General features: G+C 41.3%; 1 protein-coding gene across 3 annotated transcripts in view; it reads right to left on the bottom strand.

Annotated features, from left to right (window-relative positions):
• Window positions 1-17,139, bottom strand: part of XPOT (exportin for tRNA) — a 54,927-nt gene that overhangs the window by 11,739 nt on the left and 26,049 nt on the right. For all 3 annotated transcript variants that reach the window (XM_019543297.1, XM_019543298.1, XM_019543299.1), the window contains 13 exons: window positions 14,199-14,417; window positions 13,331-13,515; window positions 12,776-12,944; window positions 10,996-11,232; window positions 10,414-10,452; window positions 9,269-9,331; window positions 7,877-8,001; window positions 5,718-5,862; window positions 5,491-5,610; window positions 4,566-4,660; window positions 3,302-3,371; window positions 2,512-2,750; window positions 172-457 (listed from right to left, as the gene is read on the bottom strand). In XM_019543297.1, coding sequence (XP_019398842.1) covers window positions 172-457; window positions 2,512-2,750; window positions 3,302-3,371; window positions 4,566-4,660; window positions 5,491-5,610; window positions 5,718-5,862; window positions 7,877-8,001; window positions 9,269-9,331; window positions 10,414-10,452; window positions 10,996-11,232; window positions 12,776-12,944; window positions 13,331-13,515; window positions 14,199-14,417 — 1,992 coding nt within the window. The remainder of the gene's footprint in view (window positions 1-171; window positions 458-2,511; window positions 2,751-3,301; window positions 3,372-4,565; window positions 4,661-5,490; window positions 5,611-5,717; window positions 5,863-7,876; window positions 8,002-9,268; window positions 9,332-10,413; window positions 10,453-10,995; window positions 11,233-12,775; window positions 12,945-13,330; window positions 13,516-14,198; window positions 14,418-17,139) is intronic.

A 17,139-nucleotide genomic window follows, 5' to 3' on the forward strand; every position in this document is an offset into this window, starting at 1 on the left:
TTCTTGTGTATTGAGCAATTTTCTTCCTAAGACTACTATTTCCTACAGAAAAATCCTTCAAAGCTGAAAACAGAACTTAAAGTAGTTTTCTTCACATATTACTAACCCTTTTGCTAGAGCTAAAAGCAAGTTTAGTAACGCCCTAATCCATAAACTGTTAAAGAAACATACCTTGAACTTAGCTGTTATTTGATTTATGAGAGGAATGAATTCTTGAAGATCTTTTGCTTCACAATCTTTAAGCATATGTTCTGAGGCGGAAGGGATGAATGGAAGAACTTCTTCTTCTAAGCAAATAATCATGCGATGAAGGAAAGTGCGGACGCCACTTCTGAGAACTTCTTTCTGTAAGGGACAGCTGAGAGCTGGCAAAAATGTCTGTAAGCAGTCCAGATATACTTCAGAGCAGCCACACTGTTTTACTGTCTGCTTGTTGCTGAACGCTTTGCTGGTTCGGCTGTGCAACAAAAGTAAGGAGTCACTTGAGTTACCCACTAGTTCATGTTCCAAAAACAAAAGGAAATTAAGACATCTAGAATAAATCATACTGTAAAAGCTTAACACAGCTTGCATGTACTCTCCAAAAATACTGGATGCCCTGATAAAGCAAAACCTAGAAAATATTTAGCATTCCCACCACCAAACATCAAATATAATTTACTTCATGCCAAGTCTCAGTGAGTGCTCTGTTCCTTTAAGTCTGAATGAATTTCCTGTTCACAAGTAACAGAGAGGCTGAGGGAACTGGGTTAATTTATTTTGGAGAAGAAAAGGACTGAAAGTGGATTTAATAGCAGCCTTCGACTACCTGAAGGGAGATATGAAAGAGGATGGAGCTAAACCGTTCTCAGAGGTGGCAGATAACAGAACAAAGAGTAACAGTCTCCAGTTGCAGCAAGAGAAGTTTAGGTTAGATATTACAAAGAATTTTCTCACTAGGAGGGTAGTAAAACACTGGAACAGGTTACCCAGAGAGCTGGTGGAATCTCTATCCTTGGAGGTTTTCAAGACCTGGCTAGACAAAGCTTTGGTTGGGATGATCTAGTTGGGGATGCTCCTGCTTTGAGCAGGCCATGGGACTAGATCAGGGGTGGGCAATTATTTCAGGTGGAAGGCTGCTTACCAAGTTGTGGCAAGCTGTCGAGGGCTGCATGGGTAGCTCTGGCCCTTGACAGGTGCCTTGCCCCATGGTCACCACCTTGGAACCAATGTCCCAGGGCCAACACTGGTGGGGCCCAGAGTGGGGCGCAGGCTGGCAGGAGTCTGTGGAGTCGGGCTGGGCTGTACCAGCAGGGAGAGGGGTGAGCTGGCCCAGCTCCATAGAGCCCCTGCCAGCTGGGACCCTGTGCCACAGGTACAGACCCTGCTCCCATACCCACTCACTCCCAGTACCCCCCCAGCCCCATGGTAGAGGTGGGGAGGCAGAGCACAGCCATGACCCCCTGCTCGATGGCAGCAAAGGAGCTGGTGTGGAATGTAGGAGAAAGCGGCCCCTCCCCAGCCCTGTGGCCAGCGCTTCCTGCTGCAGCTGCTCACAGCCTGCATGGGGAGTTTGTGCGCTGGGCAGCAGCAAACACTGCCCGGTGCAGGAAGGGGGGTGGGAGGAGGGCGCACAGAGGAGGCATGCCGCAGTGCAGCCCTGACAGGTGAGCCTGGAGCCGGCACAGGGCACGGGCTGGCAGCAGGGGTGGGTTACAAGCTGGCGCCCAGCGTGGGAAAAACAGCCCCTCGCCCACCCCACGCCCAGCACTACAGTCTCTCGCAGCCCACGGGGGGCTGCCTGTGCCTGCTCAGGACAGCTCCATGTGGGCTACGAGAGGCTGCAGCAGGGAGTGTGGACCATGGGGAGGAGAGGGGAGGGCCGCTTTTCCCAGGGCTCAGCACCAGCGAGTCCCCTGCCCTTCCCCCCGCCCCCACTTACCTGAGTTTCTGGTGCCAGGGCAGCCACATGGTCTCATGCCAGAAGCCCCTGCTGGCACTTCCAGCTGGGGGGGCCGGGTGGGCCCTACTGTTGTGGGAGCCCATCGGGGCTTCCCCTGGGTCCTACTGCCCCATCTTTAACAGGAACCAAGGACAGATGCATTTTATTTTTCTAAATTTTTTTAGGGAACCCGTAGGCCGGATCCAGCCCATGGGCCGTATTTTGCCTACCCCGGACTAGATGACCTCCAGAGGTCCCTTCCGAACTACATTTTCTACGATTCCATCAAATGATGTCTGATTAACAATACTAGAGAGTTTTTATTTGAAATCATAGTTTTCATGAGACATTTAGTAAAGTGAATCAAATCTCAGATTTCTGAATACATTATATGCTTGTATCATTAGACACCTTTCCTAAAAAGGTTCTATCCCTAGAGCACTTTCTAGACTGCATAGAAAGACTGTCAGCAGAAAGTTTTCTAGGGACAATAAAATTGTTGAAGAGAAAAGGAATCAATTATCTTAAAACTTTTCTTTAGTCAACATGTTAAAATAAATATTATTTTTTTAAAATTATGCTGTACTCACCTAGCAAAGCCAACTGCATGATTAAGGCAGTCAGCCAGTGCCATCTGTCTGTCTTCATCTTGTGCCATCATCAGCTTTTCTAACAGCACTTTAAATTTTTCCATTAGTGGAGTCAACAGATTCCTCATGAGGGCCTGTTTCCTTTCTGCAGAATATTCACTATTAACTATGAGGACCCCAGCTGTTTCATAAATAAACAGTTGATCATCGCTGCTTAGTAAAGCCTGGTAACCATTTTCCTAAAACAGAAGACATGACTTGCGTTGAATATATTTTTAATTGCTGAAGTTTTTTCATTTTAAGCCTATACAAAGCTAAAGATATATAAAAAGGACAAGTAGTAAAGAGAAATTGCTACAGAACAACTTACTTTTCCACAAAAAGTCAAATTACTAGACACAAATTATGCTCCACTTCCTTTCTTTTCCTACTTAAGGTATAAGTATCTGAAGAAGAGTATCACTTCCAATTGTACGTGAAAACAAAAACAAAACAAAAATCAGTAGGAGTATCAATTCTTTTCATACCCTTCAGTTTCAAAGATCACTAGTATTTAGACAGTATCTTATCTACACAAACATTTTTTAAGTCCATACTTTTGGGACCCGATTTAGCAAGATACTTAAGCCTATGATCACATACATTCTCACTGAACTCTGAGAAAGTCAACGGGATTAACTCATATGTTCAAATTTGAAAACACTCAGTTCTTGCTATATTTTACTTTTGTATGTGCACCCGTATGTAAGTGCACATAATACATGCATTAAAAACACTTGTAAGTACTTACAGGTGGAGAAAGTTCTAGCAGATCTTGTATCCTGTTCAAAACATCTTCAATAAAGGGATTCATTTGCTTACTAAAGTAAAAAATAATTTAAATTAGTAATATTTATAGAAGTCTGATTTTAAAAAAAAAAAATGCTTGGTATCTTCTGTTGAATCTGTGCTAAGTAAATAAATCACTCCTTAGAAATCGTAACAGTGTTATAAAAGATGATCCTGCCCCGAACTGGAGAGAAAGAGAAAGACTGGTTCAAGACAGGCCAGTACATGATATTATGGCAGGGGCAGGCAATTATTTTGAGCCGAGGGCCACTTACTGAGTTTTGGCAAGTCATCAAGGGCCACATGACAGGCAGCCAGGGGCAGATATATATTAAATTTTCTTAATTTTTGGGGCACCCCATAGGCTGGACAGAACAGCCTGGCAGGCCGCATCTGGCCCCCGGGCCACATTTTGCCCACCCCTGCATTATGGTATACTGGCATGTTTCTTATGCCATTTCATTCTCTGGACTCTTAATTTTTATTTAAGTCTTATGCCTGTAAAACCTCAAGATGTGAGTTAAGCTTTACAGATGCAGAGGCATCTATGTGAGTTTAAAGAGATCCTGGAAAAATAACTGACAGGGCATAAATGCCCCATTCATCTGTGAAATATTTTCATCAACAGCTGAAAAAGGGGTCACGTTTCAAGTCTGAAATCTGATTTGTTCTGCAGCTTTCCTAACTGCATAGTATTTAAGTCCCCAAAACTAGAACCAATAGAATCTGAAATTAAAATGCTCATACTGATTTGAGAAACCTCTACAGGATAAACCTTGTCTAGTAGCCTGCAAAAAATGTGCATGTGGATACCCTGAGTGAATTGTTTTCAGGTGCACACACTGTAGGAAATGATAGAAATACTAGGACTCTACTCATGATTTTCATATCTAGAGATGATCTACTTATAGTCTTCACAGCACTAGAACAGCAGGATACTTTCACCAAGGAAAACTGCAAAAGCTAAAATAGCATTTATATTCTCTGTCTTTAGGTTTAAGAATCAACATCCAGCTGAGATGAATTGCAAAGCTGTTTGCATTTTAGGTGCTCCTTCACATAGATTCAGAAAACTGTGGAGAACTCTACAGAGCTGACCTTCCAAAAGAGTGCTCTGCATTGACTCATTTTGACCTCTACTTGCTCTAGTGAAAATGGTATAACTGCTCTCTCAATATCCACAAAACTGTAAAAATCGGATAGTATTTGAAACAATTTTTACTTACTTAAGAGACTTGACAAATCTTGAGAAGAGGTAAGCTGTTCTGCTTCGCACTTTTGCATTAGTATGGCGAAGACCTCGATGATCCAAAAATGCCATCTGCAATTAGGAGAGTACTTACTATATACAGGCAGAAAAACCTAACAACCTAATTTTTAAATCGCCTTCCTTGTTCAGAAAAATCAAGATTACCTGTGCCCAAAAACGCTTAAGTAAACAATTCAATTATTTATCTAGTTTGGGGCTTCTGTGTAGCCAGAAGCCACAGAAAGTTCAGGCTGCTTACCACTCAAGCAACACCCCGAGACTTTCCACTGACACACAGGCAGCCTAGTGCACCCCCACCCTGCCACACGTGCTGCCTGGCTCTACTGCCTCCGAGCCATGTAGGCAGTCTGGTTCCATACCCTTCCTGATCATGCATGCTGTTTGCCCCCTGAGCTGTGTCCCCCCCACACTTTCTCCCAGCAGCATGGGCTCCCCAACAATGCATAGGTAGCACCCTCCTCCCATCCTAGCCATGCATCAGCTTACAGTGCAGGCAATCCAGCCCAGTTCCTGCCTCACAACACAAGCACCCTGGGCTCTTTGGCCTACCTCCCTGCTGCATGCACATCTCAGACACCCTGCCTCCCCTGTGCTGCATGTACAGCTTAGGCACCTGGCCCTCTCTCTGACTGTGCCACCATGCCCCAGGAGCAATGGCATGAAGTAGAAGCTGGAGGAGGGTAGGAAGCCCAAAGAACCCAACTGCTGCAGCAGAAGGAGGGGGGGGGGGAAAGAGGAGAGGGGCAGCAGTTTAGGCCAGGCAGAAGCCTGTGGCCCAGATGCTAACCCTTTAGGGACTACATATCACTTATGAGCCACCTGCTGAACAGCCCTGATATAACTGAAGAAAAGATGGAGTTTCTGCAAAAGTTAATACTTACCAAAACATTTGGAATGTGCTGGGGTTCAACAGCAAAAAACTTTTCATATCTAACCACCGTTTCAAAAAATTCCAAAGTCACTGATGTATGCTCATAGGCACTAACACCAGATGTTACCAGCTGCAGGGGAAATTAATCAGACTTCAGCCAAGTGACATCTCAATTTCCTCAACATGAAAGACTTAACAGGTAGCAAAACAAAACACTTAATTGCATCAAATACTTACAGTTCTCATCATATCCTGCAAAGCAGTAGCTTTTGTAACATCACCAGAGAAATGAGCCCCATGTGATACAGGGAGAGCCTCAGCCAGCATATACAGCAGCCTTATTGCTACTTCTACTTCCATAAACCGTGTAGTTTGCCAGTTTCTATCAGAAAGACACAAGATAATGCCCAAATGTATCAAATTTGCCAGTGAAGCTCTATGAAACCAACTAGCAGTTCTACAGATAAATATATTTACTAGTATTTTCTTGAGAAGTTCCTCAAGATGCACAGCATGAAAAGGACTACAGATGTGAAGTTTTGATTAAACATACAAGCTAACTATCAGTTACTTTAACTGGGCAAATGAAGGCCACCAAATTTACGCAAATCTAGGACTTTGGAGTTTGAGATGGCCCCCATAGGTCATCTTTGTTATAATATTGTTATAATTTTCCATGTACAGAATCTAATTATTGGAAGCTATCTTATATTCATCCCCCCCACCACTGTGACGGAGAATGCAGCATTCGTGGGGGGGAGCAGGGGTGTTGGAAATGAAGAGGAAGAGAGTGCTGACGGATAGAGATGGCAGCCAAACCTCTGTCCTGTGCCTACTTACCTCCTGTGCCAACCCCCACCACTGATTACCCCCCAGCCTAGTGCCTGTCCCTGCCACATGCCCTTTTTCCTAGGCTGTTACTCAAATCTAAGCTGAGGCCTCTCCTCCTCACTCTTGATTTGAGTCAATATGGTTATACATCAACTTCACAAAATATTAGCCAATGACAGCATTTCCCAACTAAACTCAAAAGGCAACTTTTTTTTTTTTTTTTTTGTGAAGTGGTACAAGAGATTCAACATTATTACAATACATTTTTCACTTGAGCAGTAGTGTCAAACTTGTCTCATGCCCCAGGCTGGATCCAGACTACAGGATAGTAACATTGGCAGCAGATGACACCTCAGGCTTTGGCACAGAGCATGAAGTGATGGCTCTGGCTCCCAATGCATGCCCCATGCTGGAGCCAGAGCTGTCACTGGATACCTGGTGCTGAGGTAGCAGCTCCCACTCTACCACAGCATTAGCTCTTCCACATGGCAGCAGCAGAGAAGAAGGTAGGGCCACAGCAGTATGGACAGGTAAAGTAGTGGGATGGCAACCAGGGCTGCATCAGCCCTTGCTTGCCCTCATTCTACCAACCACAATAACCACTTAGGATTAAGAGCCCTGGATTCTGCAGAAGGCCACTCCCCCTAGCCACATCCCCAAGCTTCTGATGGCCCACTAGGAGGGTTTACAAATGTGCTCCTGGGAGGCGGGGCACTTTAATTAGTGAGCCATGTTAATTAAAAGCACCCAAGCATCACATGCATCAGCGCCCCCATGCTGAAAAATGGTGGCAGGACTCCTTAAAGCTCACTGAACAAGCTTCAATGTGCCCCACCACCATTTTCAGCAGGGGGACGCCAATACAAGTGACACCAGAGGCTGTTAGAGTGCATTAATTTCCACACTCCAGCAGACTCCGATGTGTTGGATCTACATCACATTGGAGCAGCCTCGCTGCACATTTATAGGAGCTCTAGTAGTCTAGTGCGCCGGACAGAAAGGCTTAGCAGATCAGATCCAGCCCATAGGCCATGTTTCACATCCCTGCTCTTGCTGTTCCTTACTCCCATTTCATTTCATCTTACCCTGCCTTAATACTACCAATATTTGAAATGATTACCCTTTCTACTACCACAGGTTTCACCCAACTTCACTTGACAGTTTAGAATGAGTTATCCCAAATATTTTAAGAAAATTATTTCAGAGTGAAAATTAATCCAGTCAGACATGCTATGAAAGGCTAAAGGAGAAATACTAGTTCTGAAAATGCAAGGATAGGTGGTACCCTTGAAGTTTCAGAAAAGGTACCAATTTTAGAGTCTAAAAAAACAGTAACCTGTTGACAAAAACTATTCAAGGAGTTTTCCTAAAATGACAGGAGTAAAAGAATAAAGTATTTATCTTCTCCACTAAAGACACTGATCACTAAAAGTTAAGAAAAATTTACCTGAGAATTTTCACAAAAGCCACATAAGAAAGCAGTAACCCACACTGCTGGTTCAAACCTAAGCTCTACATGAAACAGAAAAGACTCTCATAAAACAAACTAGAAGAAATAAACTTACTGAAGCGTAGTGTTAAAAACTCTTCGGACAGAAGCCAAAAGTAACTCTGGTGAGACCTGAGCTAGTCTGTCCAACAGTAGTTTCAGCTGTTTCCTGTACTCCACAAACATTGCTTCATCTTCACCCTGTAACATTATTTCTTCATATAATCCAGAGTCACATATTTAAAAAAGACCAGCATTTAAATATTACACCTGGGCCAAACTTAGCATAATACAAAATTATACTGTGAAAAACTAACTGGGCATCTAATACTCCTTTGAACACAAAAGTCATCCTAGTTGTTTGTATCATAATGACAGGCCCTTTTATTATTTTTTGTACTGTACAGGTCTTCCAGAGACTTCAACTGAGATAGGTTCATTCAGGTTCTGGACATGCAGCACTAAAAAGCCCATACCTTGAAAATTTAACATACAGAGAGCAAGGGTAGCTCAGGTAGCATAGCTAGGCACCAGTATTTGAGCTCAGTTCTCTCGTGATTCAAATAACATTTCAGCTCAGAAACCTAAGTAGTTATCACCCAAATGTTAATATTTAAGGGCACCTATACATGTGTAGGGAGGCTGTTCCAAGCAGACTTGAGTAATTGAGTCTGCTGGAATGTGATAATTACTGTGCTCCAGCAGACACCGGCAACAAGTGCATCAGTGTCCCTCTGATGAAAATGGCAGTCGGGTGCTTTAAACTGAGGCGCATTCAACAAGCTTTACTTCAAAATGCCCCACTGCCATTTTTCAGTTCAGGGATGCTGATACTCATGACGCTCATGGCACTTTTAATTAGCACAGCTCTGAGAGCTGTGCTAATTAAAGCCCTTCCCCCACCCACCCCAAAGCATGTCTATAAATGGACTTAAGGGCCTCTTTTTTTCTTGATGTAAACATAGCCTCCACTGATTCGAACAGAAGATTCTTGTATCAAGAGAACAAAGTCTAAAATATTTCCTTGGAAAAGTTTAAAAAAATTATCATTTTACATTTTTTAAATTTTAAACGTTTAAATTTGAAAACAAAAGTTACCTGCTCAAATACAGGTTATTCCTCTGTTTTTAAAGGCAAATGGCCAAAGAATTGAGCCAGAAGGGACTAACCTTTTTGACAGACATGCTACAAATTAGCCCCATACACCCTGCCAGAGTTGCACACCAATCCCCCTTCCCCTGCCTGCCTGGCTACTCTGCTATCTGTGCTTCCTGCCTGACCTGTTGCTTTGCTTTCCGTCTCCTACCCTTTCTGCTGCTGTACAGCTCATCCCCTCCCCTATCTGCACTGAGCCACAGAAAAAGGCTGCCTGTGCTACTTGTAGCAACCATGCCACGGGGTGGCCACCCCTGAATCGAACCAACATTTGGCAGATACAAGAGAAGCTTACTCATACATAACATTCTACCTCATTTTCAAAGTTATATTCTTCATCGTAGGTCAATTTCTTCATAACAGCCAACATAACTGCCTATGTTAAAAGAAAATTGACAACAATTTATCCGTGTACAGGAAAAGACAAGTAACAGAAAGCTACATATAAAACACAATCTTTACCCTACTTTTCATTTTACCTCAATATTGGAGGCATTTTAAAATAGCTAGTGTTTATTTGAACTAAAATACAAGCCTCAAGAAGGCCTAATGAAAATGAGATTCCACAGAATTTGTGAAACTTAAGATTACCCAAATTTTCAGATTCAATGTTATTTTAAAAAAGGAGAGATTTACTATAATTGACAATTTCTGGCAAAGCTACAGTGCCACAGTTCAACAATAACAAAGTAACCGGACAAGACAGGGAGGCAGAATGTTATTGCAGTGGCATATTGGCTCTCATTATTCCAACAAAATTAAGATCTGTGCCAATCTTCCCATCGTAAAAGCCTCACTATAGAAGTTTCACCTTCTATCTATATACAGGATGTAAAACCTGAGAAAACAAAGACTTTTAAAAAAGAATCTACAAGCAAAATATTTATGATTTTTACTCAATACTTTAGAAGGTCACTAAATACAGTTCCATTGTAATTAAAAAAAGGACTGGCATAGTTGTTTTGTTTTGTTTTTTAAATTAAAGCTCACTCAGTGTTTCAGATGTTAACCCTCTTCATTTTCAGAATGTTACTTTGTGGTATTTCTAGAAGTTTGCAATAAAAAATTAGGCTCCAATATCTCTCCATGAAAAAATATTCAATAAAGGTAAAAATGGAATGGATGAGAATGCTGAGCTTCATGCTTTAGAAATTAAACAAACCTAGATCTGAAGGTCTATACGCCTTAAGAGAAAAATGTGAAGTGACTGACAACTGGATGGAGGGGCAGTAGGTGAAAAGAGAGCCAATGGGTATTGGAAAAGGAAAATGAGTAGAGGTGAGACTTTTTGTAGAAGAAGGACTTATGTCAGAATCAAAGACGATCTGAATTTTTCTATAAAAGTTTTTCAGAATTAAAAATGTTTTAATTTTAAAGATTTTAGAATGGGTGTTGGCCAAAATAACGTTACTTACGAAATTCAATATTTGGTAAAAAGGAAACTTTAACTACTCTTACCTCTACATTAGTTTTTTGCTGGTCTGATAATGCAGAAAGCTGCAATAAAACACATTTCAAATGTTAAGTTTCAATATAAGTGACTTCCCAGTCTCTAATAGTTAGTTGCCTCTGTGAAAACTCTTAGGATGTTTCAAGAAGATTGAGAACATGCAGGACATCTGATCACATCCTTTAAATCAAGCATAGCTGTATAAAGCAGTATATCTATGGACTAAAAGTTACTATTAATTACAAAGCTACAAAGCCTTTAAGAAAATACACACTTAGGAAATTTGCAAAGTAAATATTTTTATGCAATTACAAGATTTACTCAGATCTAAGATGAGCTTTCCTCTACCCTCAATCAGCACGGTGGGGGAGGAAGAGCAATCTTGGATTCAATTGAAGCTGACCCTCCTAAAAATGAGATTCTATTCATGGCAAATTATAACACATTTATAATTTTCCATGTATAGAATCTAAATTTCAGGGGCTCATATTACAGTAAAGGTCATTATGGATTTGGGTAAATATAGTAAAGCAAATAAGTTGCCATGCTCATATAATTAATAGTAGTAGTTAGTAGTATTTCAAATCTACCTGTTTCAAGATGTGAAGGTAGTCATAGCAAAACCCAATAATATTAGATGAGATGTCATCATCTTCATGAATTAGCAGTTGCAACATTAGGGCTACTTTTGCTTCAATAGCCTGCAAAGTGTCTTGAGCACTCTTCATATCCCCACTTTTAACCAGTTTAGTCCAGCTGGCTATGAGTGCTTGGCCCATTCCATTAACCAGTTTAGAAAATCTGGCTAGAAAATCCACATCATCTTCCTGCAGGAACACCATGAAACATCATATTTAAAACTGTAGCAGAACTGCAGCTACCCCAAATGACATCGATTTATGATTGATACTATGTACACCTGTACATAGGTACATTGTTCATTTAAGAAAAATGCATCTAATCTTGGCCAAATAACATTTGACAATGCAGCCAGCAGACTAAAACATAAAAGCAATGCAAAAGTACATTCACAGTTACCAGTTAAATTCCAAAATACAGCAACCTGCTCCCTCTTATGGACTAGTTAGTTTATTCTCATCTCCCTGGCTCAAGGTGAAGTCACATAAGTTATTTTTTCTGATTCCATTTGAAGGTACATTTTGTTTCAACACAAAGCACAGAAAGAAGTTGCTATTGTACAGGAAAGGCCCTATTCAGAAATAACAACTCATAGCTCATTTTAGGAACAGTGGAGTAAAAAGATAACTAGGAACTTATTAGTATCAACTCTTCTGTCCTAAAACAAGAAGTTGCAGCAGATTAATGTTTGAATTTGCAGAAACACCAACCAATGTCAAGTAGCATTACTGAAATATCTCCCTTGAGAGAAGTTTTAGAAGGGTGAATGAAAAAAAATAAAGTATTAGGTATAAAGTTATAATTTTGCTCAAACAACTCGCTATGAAAATTACATTCAAGACTAAGAGTTGAGTAACAAAGACTTTCCCTCAAAGCAGCTAAGAAAGGGTAAGTGAACCCTGGCATGCATGTCAGAGCATGGCATGTGAAGGCATTTTGCTTGGCACACACCCCTCAGGGTGGACAGTGGGGAAGGGGCCAGGACTGTGCTGCTAGAACAAGGATCAGACCCCTCATGGTCATGCCAACTTCTTACAAGTCAAGTTTGTTGGTGTTTTTGGCACTCTGCCCAAAAATGTTGTCAACCCCTAAGATAAGAGAAGGTTTGCATAGTAGAGACTCACTATTTGCTCTTATAAAACACAGACTTTAAGATTTGAAGAATATTTTGCCTGCTTTCAAGCACCCAGATGGAGGCAGGAGGAGTGCTTCACATTTCAGAAGATGTGTTTTAACTGGAGCCCAAAGGACAACCCCAAAGGAAATGCAGTCCCTTATGCTGACACTGGGCTCCTTATTAAAAAGTACTACTCATGCTTAAGTAGTGTAGCTTTTGTGAGGAATTTAAAATTTCTCTGTAAAAGTTTTGAAGGTTCTGTGTGACAATAGGCATGAATAACTAGGTAATTTAAAAACAAAATTACAGTAAATGATGGTGGAAGTGAAAACACAGAGGGGGCAGGGGGGGAACTGAGGAAGCATAAAAAGGTACCCCAAATGAAACAAAGGAGAAAAGGAGTTGTAGGAAGCCAAGAAGCAGCCATAGAACCAGAAATGGAATAAATTATATTATAACAAGAGATATAATTTAGTACCATTAAGTACAGTACAGATAAAATCTGTCCCTTACATGCTTAGTCCTCTGGCAAGTATGTGGCAAAACATTTTAAAGCCCTGCTTATGTCACTATTTAAAACTTGTCTCTACCCAAAATATTATCAATTTACTAACCTGATCAATACTAAAGAGGCCAGCAGACTGTAACACTTGACACAAAGATTCTACCAATTTTGTTTTGTCAACTGGATCCATTCCCTTATTTACAATTTCAAACAAACAGTCACATGCTTCTTCCCGGAGAACCTCTACAGACATGTGACCTAGCAGCATATTTATAAACCTGAAAAAAAGGACAATAACTAACTCTCGTACAAACACAATGCAAGTTCACACACACAGACTAAAACAAGTTGTTATAAAGTTACATTTTTCTTTTTCCTACTCAGTTTGGCTTTAAAAAGTCTACACATAGTATGACTGTCACAACCAAACATATACAAAATAATGTGTGGAGACTGAAAACAAAACTATACAGCTTAAATACAGATCCATCTCATGTTTATGTTTTAGAAATGTGTAACATCCAAGTAACCTGAATATTTATTTCTTGGCAGGAGAGCAGAGCACAGGGAAATGTATGGCATTTTTTTAATATAGACTCAAAGAAGTGATGCTACAAGACAGTGATCACCAGTCCTATTCCAGGAAGAACAGAAAAACTCTTACCTTTCATTGGCTATCAGGTTCAAGTCTATCCAGGAGACATAAGCTCCAACTACTTCAAGGCACTGGCAGGTCAACTCTGAATTAGTATACTGATAATTTTGTAAGATTTGGTACCACGATTCCACCAGACTTGGAATGCACTGTTCCCTCATTGTGTCTTTCAATAAGGTATTCCTACGGGCCTCCTATGAATAGGAGTGAAGGGTGAGAAAAAGGTTAAGTTTTATACAAAATCACTGACCTGATGCCTTTTACATATTCACATATTCCCCGAATACTGCATGCCTTTCGCATGCATTTTCTAGTGCTTATCAACTTAGAAAACTCAAAAAGTTTGTAGTGTGCTTTCCGCAGTACACCGATTCTTTCTTTTCCCCCATGTTCATGAAAACAACTATGCGTGATAAGTCATTTTCTTTTCTGAAAAGACACAAATTGCTAAACATTAAATCAGAAGAACTCCTAAAAGACTATATGTAATTTTAAATGTTACAGCTTCTGTTATAAAGGTATATAAGGAATTAGAATAATTTTTTTTAATTTCCTAAATTAAAAGAAACATCAAGTTGTCAACAGTTCACTAGGTTTCCCTTTTGCTGGCTCTCATGTACCAAGAAAATACTGTTCCTAGGTGACATCAATGCACACTGCTTTAAGTCAAACAATGTTTTGCCCCATGAAATATAAGGATTAATGGAAAAAAATGCATTTGTAAACACAACTGCTGATGTACAGTGTCCCTCTGAGAAAGGTTCTTCATGGTGAAACAAAATCACTTCAAGCGTTTTGCTGAAAATAAGGTAAAAAGGATTTCTTAATCCTAAACCATGTTAGCACAGTGTAACATGAACAAGACAATATTACTTGCCTCTGATGTGTGAACTACATCCCGGTCTACCAGCTCAGCATCAACAGCCATAAGAATTCTGAGGTACATATCTACTCCTCGAGGGTTAAGATCAACTACTGACAAAATATCAAAAAAAAACTTGGGCCATTTTGTGAGATATTCTGTAACAAAAAGCATAGCAAAGACTTGGGCTGCTTTGTTGCGAATAAAAGTTTTTTCTGGCTGGGGATTCACCATCTAAGAGGAAAAAAAAGTTATATGAAAATATTATTTTTATGGATCCCCTAATCAACTAGAAAAGAATCATTGATTTTCTTTTAGCAGATTGATTCAACACCATCTCAATTCACACACAGGTAAACTATATGAAACATAGTAAGCTTGCAGAGATAGCTTTGTTTTTCTGAATTATATTATATATTATTCCAATCATTAAGCAGAACTTGTCTAAATAAATCACCATGTTTACTTGAATCCAAGATGAGGTTTTTCTCCCACTTAACATGGGCCTCATCTTGAATTCAAGTCCAAGCTTGAGCAGCAGGAGGGGGCAGAAGGAGGTAGAGAAAAAGCTACTGCTGCTCCAGCTGGCCCTGAGCTGGTGCTGGAGTCAGATCCACAGCTGTTCACCTTCCCTAAACCCCGACCTGCTCCCCCCTCAAGCCTCTGACCCCTTACAGCTTGCACTCTGGCTCAGGCCCTGTTCCAGCCTGGGGCAGAGCCCAGTCCAGCAGCAGTGGTTGCAGTGACGGTAATTCTGGGCCAGGCAAGGACTGGAGAGTCGGTTTACGATGCACAGTGGGTAGCAGGGGAAAAGCAGGTGCCAGGGATGCAGGCACTGGAGGTGGGGGTAAAAAACAGGGTGGGACAAGTACCAGGAGGTAGGCAGGGGCCAGGGCATAAAGGCTCTGGATGGAGCAAGCATACAAGACAAGGAGCAAGGGGTCAGAGAACTTGATTCCCCTTGCCACATACCTCCCTACCACTGCAGCAGAGTGTGTGTGCGCATGCGTGCGTGCATTTGGCGGGGGAGGAGGGGGTGTTATGACACAAATTGAAAGATGACCAGCCAATAATTAAATTGTATACCTGGAAAATTATAATAAATTGATATATTTTTCATGTATAAAATAATTACTGGGTGTTCATCTTAAATTCAGTTATCTTGGATCCTGGTGAATATAGTTCTAGATAGTTAAAGGTGACATTATATTTTCCTACAAGATACTCACAGGTGTGCAGTGGGAAAAAAAAAAAAGCTTTTGATGCTGATCATGCACACATACGCAAAGCAGTCTTGACAGTTTAACGAAAATAGGAGAGCTTTATAAAATGCACACTGGTAGTCCTCAACTTATATTTTGCTACCAAAGATGCTCCTCGTTTTGAACTACTGCCAATTTTCACTTATTCAGCAAATGAAGATTCCCCGCCCTCCCTGTCCCTATACATCTCTCTCTTCTTCTCAACCTCCCTCCACAAGCTCCTCACTCAGATTCTAGTATATATCTTTTTGAAGTCTCTCAGATTTCAATCCCCACTAAATCCCTTTCCTTATTCTCTGTTCCTTCCGCAAACAAAGCAACACAGAGAAATTCATAAAATCTTGATAGTTTCAACTTGTACAAGCAGCCTGACAAAAAGAAAGTTGCTGGTATGTGCCCTGATCTACCCTAACCAACTTTAAATTCCTGCTTCTAGCACACTATTGGATTCTACTGGCTTGCATGTCAATTACATTTCACTTGCAGCAATAGATTTGAAGAATAAGAGGTATGGAAATCAAATGTGTTGACTGTTATGAAATAGAAATGTATTTCTGTGCCCTCTACTACAGAGTGAAAAAATCTCTCTTCAACAGAATAACTCTACTTTTTCATCATTCCAAAAGTCACTCTTCAATCTCTCAAATAGTTTAAGTACAACACATCATAAATTAACTAACTTCTTTCAAGTACTATGATTTGGGTGTAAAAAACAAACACAGACAAAAAGGCCCCCCCCAAAAAACAAAAACAAAAAAACCCCCACCCTTAGAGAAGAGCAAAAGAAAGCAGTTCAGAGGTTGGAAGGATAGCTTTAACAGAAGCATGCTTAAATAATTAAACATTGAATGACTGTTGACTAATATAGGAACATTAGGTAGGCAGACATTTATATGCTCAGCAATCCCATATTGAATGAAATAGGCAAACACTATCAAGGAGGGAAGAGTCATTCAGTACAGAAACCAAAAAGATGAGCGTTAGGAATGAAAGTAGGGAAATATTCAATATGAAAAATGCTAGAAAACTTTATTATTTGATTGTTATAAAACTACACTGGACAACATGCTGGCCAATACACTGGCAGAGAGATGGGCTAAGATCTTGCCTGTAGAGATACACCAATAGAGATTCTGGGGGCTGATACGGACAGCCAACTTTTAAGGAGGTATGTTGGCTGATACCAATCTGATTTCCGAAACAGCTGCATCCAGCTTTGATAAGTCTGTTGCGGTGGAAGGAGAGGGGGCAGATAACTGCCCAACTAGGCAGGATGGTGCCCGGGATAGAGCAATGGCTTGTCTAGTGGGGGGTGGGGCTGCTTCTGCTGGTAAGAGGGCATGGGGGGTGGCATGTACCCCTGGATCTGCGTGAGGCAGGGTGGGCAGGCAGGCTGTAGCTGCAGGCTGGGGCCAGGGCTGTGCCAGCCTCTTTTTGGCAAAGGCTGGGCTCTGGGCAGACTGCTGGGAAGGGGCTATGGGGGGCTGCAGCCACCCCAAGTTTTGCTGTAGCCCCCTCCCCAACCCTGCTCCTAGCACCAATGCTGCTTACCCAGTACAACCTTGGTTTTTCCTGGTGCATGGCTAGAGGCAGGGGTTGAGCGGGGGCTGCACCAGGTGGGTGACAGCAGCATGGGAAAGGGGGCTTTGGGTGGGGTGGGGGATATGGCAAAGTTTGGGGTGGCTGCAGCCCTC

This window comes from Crocodylus porosus, unplaced genomic scaffold, assembly GCF_001723895.1.
Source record: "Crocodylus porosus isolate Cpor-Errol unplaced genomic scaffold, CroPor_comp1, whole genome shotgun sequence".
Lineage (NCBI taxonomy): Eukaryota > Metazoa > Chordata > Crocodylia > Crocodylidae > Crocodylus > Crocodylus porosus.